Source organism: Lissotriton vulgaris, chromosome 9 (genome assembly GCF_964263255.1).
Source record: "Lissotriton vulgaris chromosome 9, aLisVul1.2, whole genome shotgun sequence".
Classification (NCBI taxonomy): domain Eukaryota; kingdom Metazoa; phylum Chordata; class Amphibia; order Caudata; family Salamandridae; genus Lissotriton; species Lissotriton vulgaris.
Window position 1 is genome coordinate 64,106,630 of NC_141697.1, and position 16,063 is coordinate 64,122,692.

The window sequence follows — 16,063 nt, forward strand, 5'->3', positions numbered from 1 at the left end:
GGCTGCTTTTCATCCTTGGTCTAGAATGATTCAAATGTCGTCAGTAGCTGCAATAAGTGCAGTTTCGGAGCTGTGGTTCTTTTTGAATCATGATTGAGTGTTGTATAGAAGATGGTAAAGCTCGAAGTGCGTTGTGAGTTGCTTGTTGATGGCCTTCTCAATCACTTTGGCTGGATAGGGGAAAATGGAGATTGGTAGGGGGTTACTCAGTTGATTCGGATCATCTGTGGGCTTCTTAAGGAGAACAGTGATTGCTGCAAGTTTCCATTCATCCGGGAAAGTGGCGGACATGATGGAGGTGTTGATGTGGGTCAGGGTAGTGCTTATTGGTGATGCTCCCAAGTTGTAGATGTAGCGGGGGCATAGGTCTATTGAGTCCCCTGAGTGGATGGTCTGCATGATTGGCATTGTGTTGTTTCTGGTGAGAGTTGTCCATTCGGTCAAGTGACCATCTTTGTTGGTGGTGGGTAGGTTAGCAACAAGTCCAGTGGGGTTGGGTTGGTATGCAAAGTTGCTGTAGATGTTTGCAATTTTGCTGTGGAAGAAGTTGGATAGATTGTTGCAGAGTTCTTGGGAGGCAACAATGTTGTTGAGAGTGGCTGAGATCCTGAGGACGAGGTGAAATCCTTAACAATCTAGAAGATTTCCTTGCAGCTGTTGGAGCTTCCTTCTATGCAGTCCACCAGTGCTTATTTCATGGTATCTCTTATTTGCTGGTGATAGCATCTGATTGCAGCCTTGTAGGTAATTCTGTCAGTGATATCAAGGCTAGCTCTCCATTTCCTTTCTTGCTGTTTCCATTGTCGTTTGGTGTCTCTGAGGTCTTCTGTTGCGCAGCTGGCCTGATTTTTTGATCTACAAGGCCTGTTGGGTGTGAGGGAGTCTGTGCACTTCTTGATCCAGCTGTTGATGTCCTTGTCAAGGTTGTCTGTGGGGCTAGCTTGATCCGTGTTGAGGGCGCTGAGCCAGTCTGCTTGTGTGATTTTGCCTCATCTGCAGCATGGAATGCTGAACCTATTAGGGGTGTTGACTTGAGGTGTGTTGATTTGGAAGTGGAAGACAGAGTGGTCGGTCCATGTGAACGGTGTGGTGGAGTTGCATTTGATACTGTCGCTTATGGTGACGATGGGGGTCCAGTGTGTGTCCTGCAGTGTGCGTTGGTTCTGGAACGAGCTTGGTGAGTCTGACGTTGCTCAAGCTTTCGAGGGGTGCTGTGGAGCAGGGGTTATTCCGTCTTCCAGGTGAAAGTTGAGGTTACTGAGGAGAATGCCAGATCTGCAGTTGATGATGAGCGGAGAGATGAAGTTGGTGATGAGAAGGTAGCTCGAGGTCCGGTTGGTCAATAGGCGAAGGTTCCTTTCAAGGTGACGTTTTTGGAGGTGTGAAGCTTGAAGTACAGGTATTCCATGAATAGGGTGGCGTCCTCTGTGGATTTTGTGCATTTGATGCATTCCTTGTAGATGATAGCGAGCCCTCCTCAATGCTTCTGAAGGCGGTCATGTTGAGCGATTTTGTAGCCTATTGGGATTGCTGTGGCGATGTTGGGTGCTGAAAAAAAAATGAGATAGGTCTCTGTGATGAAGAAGATGTTGGGTGTGTAGCTACTCAGCCGGTATCATATTTTGGTTGTGTGTTTGCTGAGTGATTGTGTGTTGAGTAGAGCATGTAAGTGGGTGTTGACATGCGGATTTGCTGTGGCGTGTGTTTAGGGTGAAGGTATAGATGTTGGTGCTTTTCTGGTGTGTGTGTTGGGAGGGGATGTTGAGGGCACTGTTAGTATTTGTGTGGGGAGGTGTGGGTGAGTGGCTGCTGGTGAACCGGCAGTGAGTGCAGGTGAAAGCTTTTACCATGGTGTGAAGGGCAACAACAGTTGAGTAAACAGCTTGTAGGGTCTAGCGACCTAAGGAGTGCTGCAGATTATAATATCGCTGGGAGATGTTCAGACCAGGGTTCCTGGTGCAGAGCACGGTCCCGGCATGGATGGGCGCAGACTGGCTTGCCTTTGGCATGCCCGCGGCACGTACGTGTTACAGCTGCCATTAAGTAGGTTCTGGTAAGTAAGGATTGCAGGGTGCCGTGATGTCATTTCCTATGTTGATGGGTGATGGAAAATTAAGTCCACTAGCTTGGCTTCTTCTTTTAAAGATGGTTTGGCAGGAAAACCAGTAATTTCTCTTCCTGTCCAGATGCATGATTGGAAATTTAGCGATATCACTTCCTGTGTAGATGAATGATGGGAGAATAAGTGATATCACTTCCTGTGCTGATGGAGGAATTTTATTTGCCCAATCTATAAACATTAATATATCGATTTAAATACCAATTCATAAAATACACTCAATGCAACTATGTGAAAAGTGGTTCGTTTGTGGCAGAGAAATGCCAAGGAGCTGTAGAAAATAAATGAGTGTTAGAGGCCATCACATTACAAGAATGTTCATTGGAGGAAGTTTCTTGGAATTGACATTTTCGCCCTTCCGTCAGAAGTGCTATACATCACAACTTGTGGTACGCAAAAGTGTTTGTTGTTGGTGTGGTTAAACAAAACTAAATTTGTGCCACATAATTAAGTTAGGAATTGAGAAATAACAGAGGAGGTCCAGAGTAGGGCACTGATTCCGATTTTGTCAGAATCAAGGTGCTTGTTATCACATAAAAGAAATACCAAAACCCTGTGTTACGTTATTTATCGGCTGCAAAAGGATTAGTTACTTACCTGTAATCCTAGTTCTCATCCAGGGGTGTACTCATCAAAGTCATGATCTGTGAATTATCACCACTCATGTGCGGGATCCCGGAGTATATAGAAAATATATATATATATCTATATATATGTGTGGGTTGTGGTATTAAATAAATAAACATCTTGCCTGAAGAGCTGTGGTGGTCTGAGTCTCCTTCTTCACCGCCGAGGGTTGGAAGTGGCAGGAGTTTGACTTTGTTGATATCTATATATATATATATATATATATATATATATATATATATATATATATATATATATATATATATATGTATATATATATATATATATATATATATATATATATATATATATATATATATATATATATATATAATAACAGTGTAACCTTATTTTGGTTTAGGCACTTGCCGTCACTGTTATTTGTAAATACAGTATCTTTCCAATGTTTCACTCCATTGTATATAATATCCACTCGCAAAACAAACAGTTTTTCCTGTTTTGCGTAAATGTTTGTCACTATGCAAGCCTAAGCATTCATTATGTTTTATATAACGTTATTTTGTTTCCATATCATTTGTTGCAACTTTAGTCCTTCCTTTGTTACTATGAACTGGAGAAGGCGTGTGCTATCAGTGGTGGTCATTGAAGCCCTTTGTTTATGTTTAGTATTTAAACATTGCTTTGTTTTCGGCGCATTGTGTGATCAAGCTCTCTCGTAGAGCGAAACGCGTCATTTCTATTAAATACGTTTTCCCTGTTACCCATTGTGGTTCTACTTTTGTGAAGGCTCCATTGGATTGCTGGTTGCGAGGTTTTGCGAGGTCCCGACCGTTGGTTCCTGCACCTTTAGGAACCTGGACTGTTTACTTCATATATATATATATATATATATATATATATATATATATATATATGTATATATACACACATGTGTGAAAACATATAAATGCAGCCTAAAATGTTTCCAACATGGCAAAAATGCCGAACTTACATAGTTTGCATTGTAATAAAATAACCTCCTAACTAAAAGGAAAAGGTTGCCATACAACAATCCTTTATTTTCACAAGGAAGAACTTGTAATTGCAGGCAGTTGCCTGTAGGCTGCATAGCAGAGCAATAATGAAACACAATCTGACACCTTGACTTTAAGGCTTCCAAGGATTAGGGTACCCTGCCTTTAAGACCTGCAAGGAGACCCTCTGCTCCCATCATGCACCACAGATGACAGTTAGGCCAGTTCTTTTTGACAGTGCATAATGTAGAGACACCTGCGTAGAGGATACAATAAATATAGAACAGCTCTAGTAATGCTCGTCCGGGGAGGAGGGAGGGTCGCTTATGACTTTGCTGAGTACACCCCTGGATGAGAACTAGGATTACAGGTAAATAACTAATCCTTCTCATCCAGGGGATACTCATCAATAGTCATAATCTGTGAATAGAGTAGCAAGCCAATACCCAGAACCTCGTGGACGAGCAACAGAGTATTCAGAACAACACATTGCAGTCATGCAAACAAATTTCTCAAAGAAGCCTGCCCAACCTGGGCATCAGCCTGTGCATCCCAATCTAGACAGTGATGGCCACGTAGCTGCTTTAGAGATTTCAGACATTGGAACATTGCGAAGGAGAGCTGTGGTAGAAGCCTTCCCTCTGGTAGAGTGTGCTTTAGGTTTGCCTTGTAAAGACTTGTTAGCTAATTGGTAGGATAAAGCTATACAAGAAACAATCCATCGAGAAATGGATCTTTTAGATGCAAATAGACCGGTGTTAGTGGAACTGTAAATGATAAAGAGCCGGTCAGATTTCCCAAGTGTGTGAGTTTTGGCAAGGTAAAACTTCAATACTCTCCGAAGATCTAAAGAGTATAAAGATCTCTCAGGGGGTGTAGAAGGATTCGGAAAGAAGGTGGGCAGAGTAATAACCTGATTGATGTGAAAATCCGAGACCACCTTAGGAAGGAAGCTCGGATGTGTATGTAACACCACCCTATTGTCGTGAAACGTCATATAAGGCTCCTTACAGGACAGTGCCTGAATCTCGCTCACCTTGCGGGCTGATGTGATGGCTACTAAAAAGCAGCCTTCCAGGTCAAATGCTGCAAAGACGCCTTGTGAATAGGCTCGAAAGGAGCACCCATCTGTTTAGTAAGAACAATGTTAAGTTCAAAAGGTGGCGAAGGGGATCTCACTGGTGGATAAACCTTCCTGAGTCCCTCCAGAAAGTCCTTGACAACTGGCATTAGAAAGAATGATCCCTGGTTTGGAGACTTCCTGTATGCCATAATCGCGGCCAGGTAAACCCTGATGGAGGAATACTGCAGGCTGGAGTTAGCCAAGTATAGCAAGTAAGGAAGGATCACGTGTTCCTGACCCTTGATCGGATCATAAGCGTTGTCCTTACACCACAGGCAAAATCTCTTCCATTTAAAAGCATAAGATTTCCTGGTGGAGCGCCTCTTTGCTTCCTTAACAATACTCATACAGTCCGCTGAGAGGACTAAGTGCCCGTACTGAATGACCTCAGGAGCCATGCTGTCAATCGCAGGGATGAGAGATTGGGATGAAACACTCTCCCTTTGTTCTTGGTCAGCAGATCCGGACGGCAGGGTAGCCTCTGGTGTGGGGCCTCGGACAGCTGAAGAAGGTTCGGATACCACCACTGGTGCGGCCACTCCGGTGCTATGAGGATCATTCTGGTGTTGGTCCTGTAAAATATATGCATGACCGCCGGGATCAGAGGGAGTGGCGGAAAAGCGTACAGCAATGTCAGGCATTCCCCTGCGATCCTTGTTGTGGGAATCGGGACGCGAAGGCAGGGCATTTTGTATTTGCCTCTTCTGCAAACAGGTCGATGTCTGGCACTCCCCATTGCCGAAAAATGTCCTGCGTGACTTTGTCGTTTAGCACCCAATCGTGCGCTTCTGCGAAGTCTCTGCTGAGAACATCTGCTTGCTCGTTCAGGGTCCCTGGAAGGTGTACGGCCACGATCATGAGACCCTCGCCAGAAGCCACTTCCATATGGTCTAAGACTCTAGGGACAAGACCCTTGTCCTGGTGCCTCTCTGCTTGTTCAGATAGTACATTGTAGTGGTGTTGTCTGTCTGAATCTGGATGGAACCGGACTGGAGAAACGGGTACAGAGACTTGAGAGCCAGATGAACTGCCCTTAGCTCCAGGAAGTTGATGTGATAACTTCGCTCTGTCTCGGACCAGAGGCCCTGTACCTGAAGCTGGCCCATGTGAGCTCCCCAGCCCTGCAGTGAGGCATCCGTAAAATTAGTCTGGGTCGGAATGACCTGGTGAAAAGAGACCCCTTTGTAGAAGGTGCGACCGTTTCATCCACCATTTGATGGAGTCCCTGGCAGCTTGAAGAAGAGATACACGATCTCCCAAGGGCCTGAACTCTGCGTCCACTGATCTTCGAGGGACTGCTGCAGAGGCCGCATATGAAGTCTGGCATTGGGAACGATGAAGACACATGAGGCCATCGACCCCAGCAATGACAACACCTGCCTGGCTGTAGGATGAGGAGTGCTGAGAAGAGCACGGTACTTAACCAGCATTGATGACAACCTCTCCTCCGAAGGACACACGCTTGCCCTGGGGGTGTCCATGGAAGCACCCAGGTAATGTATCTTCTGTGCCGGATTGAGGACTGACTTCTTGTAGTTGACTTGCAACCTCAGGGAGGGAAGAAGTTGGAGACAGTAGGTGAGATGGCTCTGCAGTAGTGCAGGTGTGGAATTCTTAAGGAGCCAGTCATCTAGGTAGGGATAGACGAAGATTTTCCGCTTGCGGAGGAATGCAGCCACCACCGCCATACACTAGAACGTTCGGGCGGATTTGAGCCTGAACGGAAGGACTTAATACTGATAGCGCCGTTGAGACACCTGGAACCTGAGGAATTTGCGATGCTTCACTGACACAGGAATGTGAAAGTAGGCATCCTGCAGGTCGATGGCACACATCCAGTCCCCCTGGTGGTGGTGTGGGAATATCTGGTGTAGGGCTAGCATCCGAAATTTCTCTTTCCTTATAAACTTGGTCAGCAGGCGCTGATCGAGGATAGGTCTATACTCTTTGGTTACTCCTCGTTTTTAGACCAGGAAATACAGTGAGTATACACCATGGTTTCGCTGAAGGAGAGGGACCTCTTCTATGGCTTTTTTGGAGAGAAGGGTACACACCTCGTCCTGTAACAGTGGCTTGTGTCGTTGTGGAAGGCACTTCAACTGTGGAGGAACTTGCAGGGGAGGAGACTTGAACCTCAGCAAGTAGCCATGCTGCACAATATTCAGCACCCATTTGTCTTTTGCCATGGATTTCCACTCTTCTAGATGAAAAACTATACTCCCTCCTACCGGAGTGGCAAACGGGCGCGGAGGAAGCAATACTTCACTGTTTTGGAGGCTGCTTGGAGGATGACTGCTTCTGTTTATTGTTCCCCCTTCCTCTGCTGGGACGCTTCTGCTGGAAATGCAACCTCTGCTGGTTTTGGGAGGACCATTGATGGGTTTGAACCCTCTTTTGGAAGGTGTGCTTGTCGTATTGGCGGAAGCGTTTGCGAAACTCCTTCTGCTTGTCTAGTCCAACTGCTTTGACCGTGTCCAGCTCGGTCTTCATCTTCGTCATCTCCTCATCTGCGTGAGAGCCAAATAAGGAGGAGCCATTAAAAGGCAGGTTGAGAATCCTCCTCTGGGCGTCAGGTTTAAGACATGTGAGGCGCAGCCATGTTGAGCGCTGTGAGCAGATGCCGTGTGCATAGCCATGCGCGGCGAGATCTGAGGCTTCCGCAGCAGCACTGATGACCTGATTTGCTACCAAACCACCCTCCAACAAGATCTCTTGGAAGTCCTGATGATCTTCTTTGGGATGCTTTTCAGTAAATCTAGCCAGGGAGTCCCAAAGAGACCTGTCATAGCACCCTAGGAGGGCTGATGCACTTGTCACCTTCATATATGAAGCAGAAGTACTGCACTTCTTCCTGCCACAAGAGTCCATTTGCTTACTGTCCTTTTCTGGGGGGACTGAAGCTGATGAGGCTGCGGAATGCGCTTTCCTGGCGGCTGCCACAATGACTGAATCCGCCGGCGGATCAGACCAAAGGGACAAGGGATCCTGTTCCGGGGCCTTGCACTAATTTGTGATCCTTGACAGAACTGACCCTACTGTGGCAGGGCTGAGAAACGTGGCTATAGCTGGTTCTAGAAAACCTGGTACCAGAGGTAGCAGAGGCCTGGGAGCCGTACGATGGTATAATGTTTCAAAAATGACTGATGTGGGAATCACAGGAGTATACAAACTGATATTCAGTTTCTTAGCTCCTTTGCCAAGCACATCAGTGAAAGTCCCAATGTCATCTATGGGCGACACCCTTGAAGGCGGCGTAGAAGAAAGGGTAGGAGAATAGTCCCGAACAGAGGACCTAGTGTATGAAGACCAGGTGGATGATCTTCGTTGTCTCCTCTTGTGTGCAGCTTCGTGATACGGGCTGGGACGACCCCTTGACCGGCGAGTGGAATGCGACCAGGGTCGTTTGGGAGGAGACTTGGCAGGTTTCTCGAGAATGTCCCTCTCAGGGTCTTTCATGGTCCTAGAGGGCGAATATGTCTGAGAATAGTCCGAGCCTGGACTTCTGCGGTCGAAGGCCCCTCCAAGGTCCTGCAGCCACCATGGAAACAGACCGCAAAACTTCTGTCCGCCAGTCTCTGGAAATCTCTCAAAGGAAATCTGCACAATATTTAGCCCTGGGGAGGAATGGGTTCTTTACGTCGACCGGGAACGCAACATCGATCTGCGCCGAGCCTCCTCCGAAGCCGCTGCAGTGAGGTCCTCGATGTCGAACGCCTCGATGTCGACAAGGTTTGTGCCACCTTCGTCGTCGATCTCCGTGGCGATTTTCTACGAGAATGCCACCCTGTCCTCAAAGTTGGTCTCGACGTCGACTACCCACGGTGCTGGGGGGATCTTGACGTCGACCTCACATGAATTCTTCTTGACGTTGATCTCCTCGACTTCAAAGGCCTGGATCGTGAAGACGTTCTTGACGTCAACAGTCTGTCCACCAGCGGCAGGGTCTTCACCGGCGAGTCTTTTGACGCCTACCCTCTCGAGGGTGCCAGAGAATACCTCAACGTCAACGGAAGCCTCCACGTCGATGGAGCGCTAACAGGTCTCTCTGGACCCACAGCCTTCGAGCCCAAAGTGCTGTGCCTCGAAGCTGACTTACTTGCATGCGGCGGAGGGTCTCAACGTCTAGACGTGGACTTGTCCCTCAACACTGAAGAGTGCCTCGGCCTCTTCGGCGGCGATCTCGACGGCGAACATTCTGTCACCTGCCTTTTTCTGGATTCAGGGGAGGTGGAACGACGCCGTTTTTGATGGTGCTTGCTGTAAGAGGAGTCTTGGATGGCCACCACCATGATGGTTTTTATCCCTCTCCAGCTGGGCATAGATCTTGATGCGTTCTGTGCCACGCAGAGTCCATTTTGAAAATCTCTTGCAGTGGTAGCACTTGTCAGGACTGTGTAAAGAAGGAAGACACACAATACACACTAAGTGTGGATCCAACAGTGCCATTTTCCTGTCACAGGAAGGACATTTTTGGACTAAAGCAGGCAATCTGACTGGATTTTTTTTTTAAAAGTCCGAAAACCAGTGGAATATAGTTCTAGGAAACAAGAAATATCGAATTTTCCAAGAAAATGTCGAATATAGTCAAAATTAGTTGAAAAACTGACGAGCTCAAGCTCCAAGATCCTCACAGAAGGAGCCGGAAAAAAGAACTGGCCTAACTGTCATCTGTGGTGCATGATGCGAGCAGAGGGTCTCCTTGCAGGTCTTAAAGGCAGGGTACCCTAACCCTTGGAAGCCTGCTTTGCAGCCTACACGCAACTGCCTGCAATTACAAGTTCTTCCTTCTGAAAATAAAGGATTGTTTTATGGCAACCTTTCAAGTGCATGTCCTCTTTTTCTTTTAGTTAGGAGGTTATTTTATTACAATGCAAACTATGTAATTTCGGCATTTTTTTCATGTTGGAAACATTGTAGGCTTCATTTATATGTTTTCACATATGTATATATACATATATACATATATATATATACATATATATATATATATATATATATATATATATATATATATATATATATATATATATATATATATATATATATATATATATATATATATATATATATATATATATATATATTCTATATACTCCGGGATCCCGCACATGGGTAGGGATAAATCACAGATTATGGCTATTGATGAGTATCCCCTGGATGAGAAATAGACTCTATTAAGAGTTTATGGGGAATAACATGCAGATTTTGATACATATGTGCAAAATCTGCATAGTATGGGACATACCGTACTCTTTTCCCATATTCTCCTAGGTTTGACATACCAAAATTTAACAAAGGGGGAGATATTTAATACAGCCACTAATTATACTAATTATCATATGCAGCAAATACCACCAACTCGTAATTTCTACTTCTGCACAAACAAGAATTTACACAGGAGTTGGAAAACAGCAACCTACTCGTAATTTTGATCCTGAAAAGGGATTATCAGAGTAAACCTCAATTCCTGCAAGTCTCTCTGCTGTCCATTGCCCCAGAAATAGTGGTGTTAATCTGAGAGTGTGTTGAGCACTGCATTCGTCAAATGCCCCTGCTGGTATTGTGCATTTTAATTCCCCTCAATACAAGCTGGCCAAATAATTCTTGTATGTGTACTGTTAGTGCATATACCGGGAAACAACGCACAACCCACAGTTTCCGTGGTTTTTTTTTAAGTGGCCAAATAAGCACCAATTTCTGCATTTTATTCCTCATTACTGTGGAAAAACTCATAACTAGCTGCTATTTACTGCACCCGATTGTTTCACCTGGTGTGATAAGCACTGCTCCCCACACCAGGCCAGCGGTAATGAGGGCCTAGATGTGTTCCCGCGTTACGCATGCAGGCGGTGAAATTCTAATGCTTATTAGAATAGTGGAATGTTGGGAGCTCTATGGAAAACAATGGAGTGCTCCAGGCTTCTAATTGCCGGTAGAAGCCTGGAGCTCCAACATTCCAATGTTACCTTCACAGCTGTTGCTAGCCGGCTGTGTGGCAGCTAATCAGATTGCAAAAATGTTAGCCTACAGTCTTGATAATAAATTCTGCCCTCTAGGACGGAATGTTATAATAGACTAATAGCCCTCCGTAGCTGGGCTATACCGGCATTAAAGTCCCGCTCCCTTGTTAAAAGCCCTCACATTCAACTCAGGCTTTAATGCTGGAGTGAGCCTTTAAAACCGGTAAAACCCACTACGTCGGGCTCTAAGGCTATATGAGCTCATAGTAAGTAACCTTTCTTTCCTGAAGTGCCAAGAGGCTCCCCTGTCTGTATCACCAGCTGTGCACACTCGCTGACTTATTTCCTGTGCTTGTGTTGTTCCAGGTGCTGGATGTGCTATGCTCACTCTGCGTTTGTAACAACGTTGCAGTGCGCACCAATCAGAACTTGATCTGCGATAACCTGCTTCCTAGGAGGGACTTACTTTTGCAGACGCGATTGGTGAATGATGTTACCAGGTACATATGCTTAACTCCATTCTTGTAGATAAGAATAAATACTAGATGTCAAAAATCCTTTGAAATGCGACCTTATTATCATTGTGCGGAAGTTTACTGCAGCTGCAAATAACTTGATAAGTTGCTTTTTTTATAAACACCATTACATTCAACTTTCACCTTGGGGTATCCCAACACAACCTTTTGACTGTTATTAGCCGTTATTTCACTTATTCATTCATCCATGCATTTATTTAAAGCAAGGCCATGTATGAATCTTCAGAATGTGGTGGTAGTGTGCTGTCCATTTCTTTAAACATTCACTCGTTAACATGCCTGTTCTCCTTCAGCATGAGGCCGAACATCTTCTTGGGCATGGCGGAAGGATCTGCACAGTACAAGAAATGGTACTTCGAACTGATGATTGACCAGGTAGACCCCTTCCTGACTGCTGAGCCCACACACATGCGTGTTGGCTGGGCCTCGACATCAGGATACGCTCCTTACCCGGGTGGCGGAGAAGGCTGGGGAGGCAATGGTGTGGGAGATGACCTGCATTCCTTCGGCTTCGATGGTCTCCACCTCTGGTCTGGTGAGTCGACAATGTGCAACCCATACAAGAGTGAAAGCAAAATTGTTATTACTAAACTGAATTAAGGCCCAAAACAAAGAAAGAAATGTCAATACAATTGTTTTCCATAAAAAAGTGTTTTCATTGTAGAAGAATACAGCACACAGACTGCTTGACCTGTGGCAGCTGGGCATGAACCAAATGTGAGCCAGTCTATCTCTCCCAGGGGGATTAGGGAGGGTTCTGACATTTATCAGTGCAGTAACAGTGACAACTATGGCAAGATGTACTACATGCCAAACTTTGTTTTTCAGCAGTAACCTGTTTTCTAAGATGCTCAGGGGTGTAGTCTCTATTGGTGCAGCAGGTGCAGTGGCACCAAACAAAAACAATAATCACAGTGCCCTATTCTGACTTATTTTATTTCTTGTTACATAGTCAGAGTTTGGGGCTGGAAACACAGGGCCCGATTCACAGAATGAACTTAAGACTCAATCCTAAACTTACTACTATTTTGGCATTCACAGAATGCACTTACTACTTTGACATTCACAGAATAAACTTCCTACTTTTGGTATTCACAGAAGTTATGATTTTTTCTTAGGTTTGTCTTAAGACAAACTTAAGACAGACTTAAGACAGACTTAAGTCAGGATTTTGTCTTAAGTCTGTCTTAAGTCTGTCTTGAGTTTGTCTTAAGTCTGTCTTAAGCTTGTCTTAAGATAAACTTAAGACAAAGTCCTAACTTCTGTGAATACCAAACGTAGTAAGTGCATTCTGTGAATGCCAAAATAGTAGTAAAAAAAAAAAAATAGAGCAAATTTTAAAACAATAGTTGACACCAAATTGACAAAAATCCAGTCATTAGAAACGGAGTTATGAATCTTTAAAGTTTAAAGTGTGAAATATCTTCTAAAAGATGCGCCAACTTTGGACATCTAGTCATGCAAGACTGAGGCAAAGTCGAAAGTTATGACCCATGATGGAGTGTGGGTTGGATACACAAAGTGAATTGAGCCCAGTCTCTGCTTTTCTTCGGACTTCGAAACATTTTAGAATAAAATTGGCGAAGATTTCCACTCCATATTCAGATTTAGGCCTGATTTAGAACTTGGCGGATGGGTTACTCTGTCACAATGTTGGCATATATCCCGTCCGTCAAAATATAAATCCCATAGGATGTAATGGGATTTATATTTCGGCAGACGATATATCCATCACTGTTGTGACAGAGTAACGTGTCCGTCAAGTTCTAAATCAGGCCTTTTGTCTGTTTTAAGAAACTGAAGGCTGTAGCCAGTTAGGGCTCCACGAGGCTAAATACCCCTTCTGCGAGGAGCCACTGAACAGGATTTGCTGCTACGGGTAGTGGGAGCTGGCGGAAAGTAAGGCCTACCAGTGATTTTCCTTAGGTGGTTCGTCAAGCAGGTAGGTTTCAATATCCTCTCGATTCTTAGACCAATGTTTGGCAGAATATTATTTAAATCCCTAGTTTTGGATTTGGGCTATTTGGGTACCTTCAACATAATTTCTCTGAATCCAGAACTGGGGAGGCACCACGTGGTCGGGTAGGGCACACTCAGGTTGGGTACAGGTGTGGGTTCAAGATGGTTTGAGCCTTTTCTGTCCCTGGGGCTCTGATAAGGAGGCCAGCCAACTAGGCTTTGAAGTCACCCTGGAAGTCTTGGGGTCTGAGCAAGAAAGCTGGTCTCAAGTAGCAGGGCAGTCCTCTGAAGTACGCAGCAGGCCATAGGCAGCAGGGAAGTCCTCAGAGAGTCCTTCCACAGGTCCACAAGTGGACTTAAGAGTGGGTCTGAGAGCCCTATTTTTATATCTGGTGCCCACTTTGAAGTGGACAAAATTTCTGATGTTTTCCCTTCACAGATGTGTCTGGAATTTCCTGCCTTATTGACATGTTATCACTCTGTTCGCAGTCGCAATAGTCCATTGAGAAGTTCTTTGTCTGCGAGTTGAGGCCATGTCTTTGGAGTGCTGGAGTGGAGTAGGGCTGTTAATAGCTCTGCCTCCCCTCATCCTGCCTTTGATGGCCCATCCTGCTAACACCTAATCCCTCTCTTGTGTGGCTGTCTGGTAGGAATACAAAAAGACCAATTGCCAGCTACACCTAGTAATCTGACCCAGGAAACAGGCTGCTGGCACCAAATGGCTAGGACAAGTAAATGCAATTTTCTTAAAGTGACGTTTTAAAGATTGTAACTTAAATTACGACTTTACCGTTAAAGTAGATTTTAAATTACAATTCCTTAGACAACAAACATGAAATTTCTACTTGTTCCCAAACAAACGTTACACTTATTAAATCTAATAAGATAATCCAATGTTATCATATGGGAGAGGTAGGCTACACAGTAGTAGAAAACTCACAAATTTGTTTTTCACAACTGTGAGGCCTACCTCTCCCACTAAGGCATTAGGGCAGCAAAGTAGCAGTCCTTCTTGCTGAGCAACATCGCTGTCCTTCTGAATCTTCCACAGGTCCAGATGTGTATTGAAGAGTTGGTTCTGAGGGTTCAATATTCATACCTGGTGCCCACTTTGCAGCAAGAACAAGTTCTGGAGGTTTCCAAACCTAGAGGTGTCTGCAACTTCCTGGCTCCCAGTCCTGGCCCCAGCTTGTTTGGGGTCACAAAAGTCTAGTGTCAAACCCTTTGTGAGTATGCTCAGGCAGAGCCTTTGTGATGTACAAGTGTGGTAGATGACAGCTCCTCCCCCTCATCAAGTCAGAGATGGCCCATCCTGTCAACATCTATCTCCCCTTTGTCTTACTGTCTGGGAGTAATGGACAAAGACCAACTGCAATCTACTCCTAGTCATGTGACCCAAGATGCAGGCACCAAATGGTATGACAAGAAAGTTAGCCCAATGTTATCCTAAGGGCGAAGTGAGACTCACAGTAGTGAAAAACAAATTTAGGACTGTTTCACTATCCGGATATGTAATACTTAAAAAGTACATTAAAGAGTTCTTTAATATAAAAAAAAGTACAAGTCCAACTTTTAAAATACACTACACCCTGCCCTATGGGCTGCTTTGGGGCTTCTCCAGGGGTGGTTTATATGTATTAAAAAGAGAGATTGAGGTTTGGCAAAGGAGTTACTTTGGCAAGTTAAATTGGCCGTTTCAAACTGAACACAGGCTGCAATAGTATGCCTGAGGCATGTTAAAAAGACTACTTATGTGGGCGACACAATAAGTGCTGCAGGCCCACAAGTAGCATTTAATTGGGTGTATGTAGTCCCACTTTACTAGGGACTTATAAGTAAATTAAATGTGCCAGTTGAGTGTAAGACAATTTTACTATCTTTAAAGGAGAGAGCACACGCATCTTACCAGTGGTTAGTAATTGTAAAGTTTGCTGAGTCTTATGGCCAACAAAAACAACAAGGAGGGAAGAATGCAAACGTTTGGGGGTGACTCTGTGGAGAGGGCCAAGTCCAACAAGCTGCAATTGTTTTACCTTACCATATCCTTCTCCACTCCCAGTATTGGGCTGCAGTGCAAGTAGAGGCGAGCCACATCTAGGGAATGGCAATAATAATAAGAAAAGCACATGCTTCCTTTTTAACTGTATTTTACCTTACACTGCCCTGATGCTAGGGTGCCTGCACCTTCTCACACATTTCCCCAGGACCCTCTATTCCTGGTTGTCCACTTAACAGCACACAAGGCTTGCTCCTCCCAGCTATAGTGGATAGGCATCTCTGGGTCAAAGGGCGACTTGCCACTTACCTGCAAATGCTCACTCTGCTTGTGCTCACTGCTCGCACCAGCATGCAACTTCGCTAAGTATGTTTTAAATCGTTTGAGTTCCTTGGCCGGTGCTTGCAGTGTTGTACGTTTGTGACTATCTGCTAATGGGGCTTCACCACCTTTCTCCTTCGTTCCTCATGTTTGTACACACCTCCCTCTTCTTTCTATCTGCCTGAAGACAAAAAAATTGGTTAGAAGGTCAAAATCTGTGCTAACAATGACATTTGCGGAGAAGTAAAACATTTGCCTTTTCCTCTGAAAAATCTGCTCTGCGGGTTTGAGCTGTGCCTGCTTATCTTTACACCTACAAACATGTATGTTATAGTGTGATTGCTGACATAACTATGCACTGCCCCTAGAATTCTCAGCAACACTCGTGACCTCAAGTGTTTCAGCAAAAAAAGTGGAAACGGACCGTGAAAAGGCCTTAAAGGGACAC

The 16,063-nt window shown here is 44.9% G+C and overlaps 1 protein-coding gene across 5 annotated transcripts in view; it reads left to right on the forward strand.

Moving 5' to 3' along the window:
• The window catches only part of RYR3 (ryanodine receptor 3), a 1,864,151-nt gene that overhangs the window by 625,234 nt on the left and 1,222,854 nt on the right, over positions 1–16,063 (forward strand). For all 5 annotated transcript variants that reach the window (XM_086937034.1, XM_086937032.1, XM_086937031.1 and 2 more), the window contains 2 exons: positions 11,170–11,303; positions 11,633–11,874. In XM_086937034.1, coding sequence (XP_086793160.1) covers positions 11,170–11,303; positions 11,633–11,874 — 376 coding nt within the window. The remainder of the gene's footprint in view (positions 1–11,169; positions 11,304–11,632; positions 11,875–16,063) is intronic.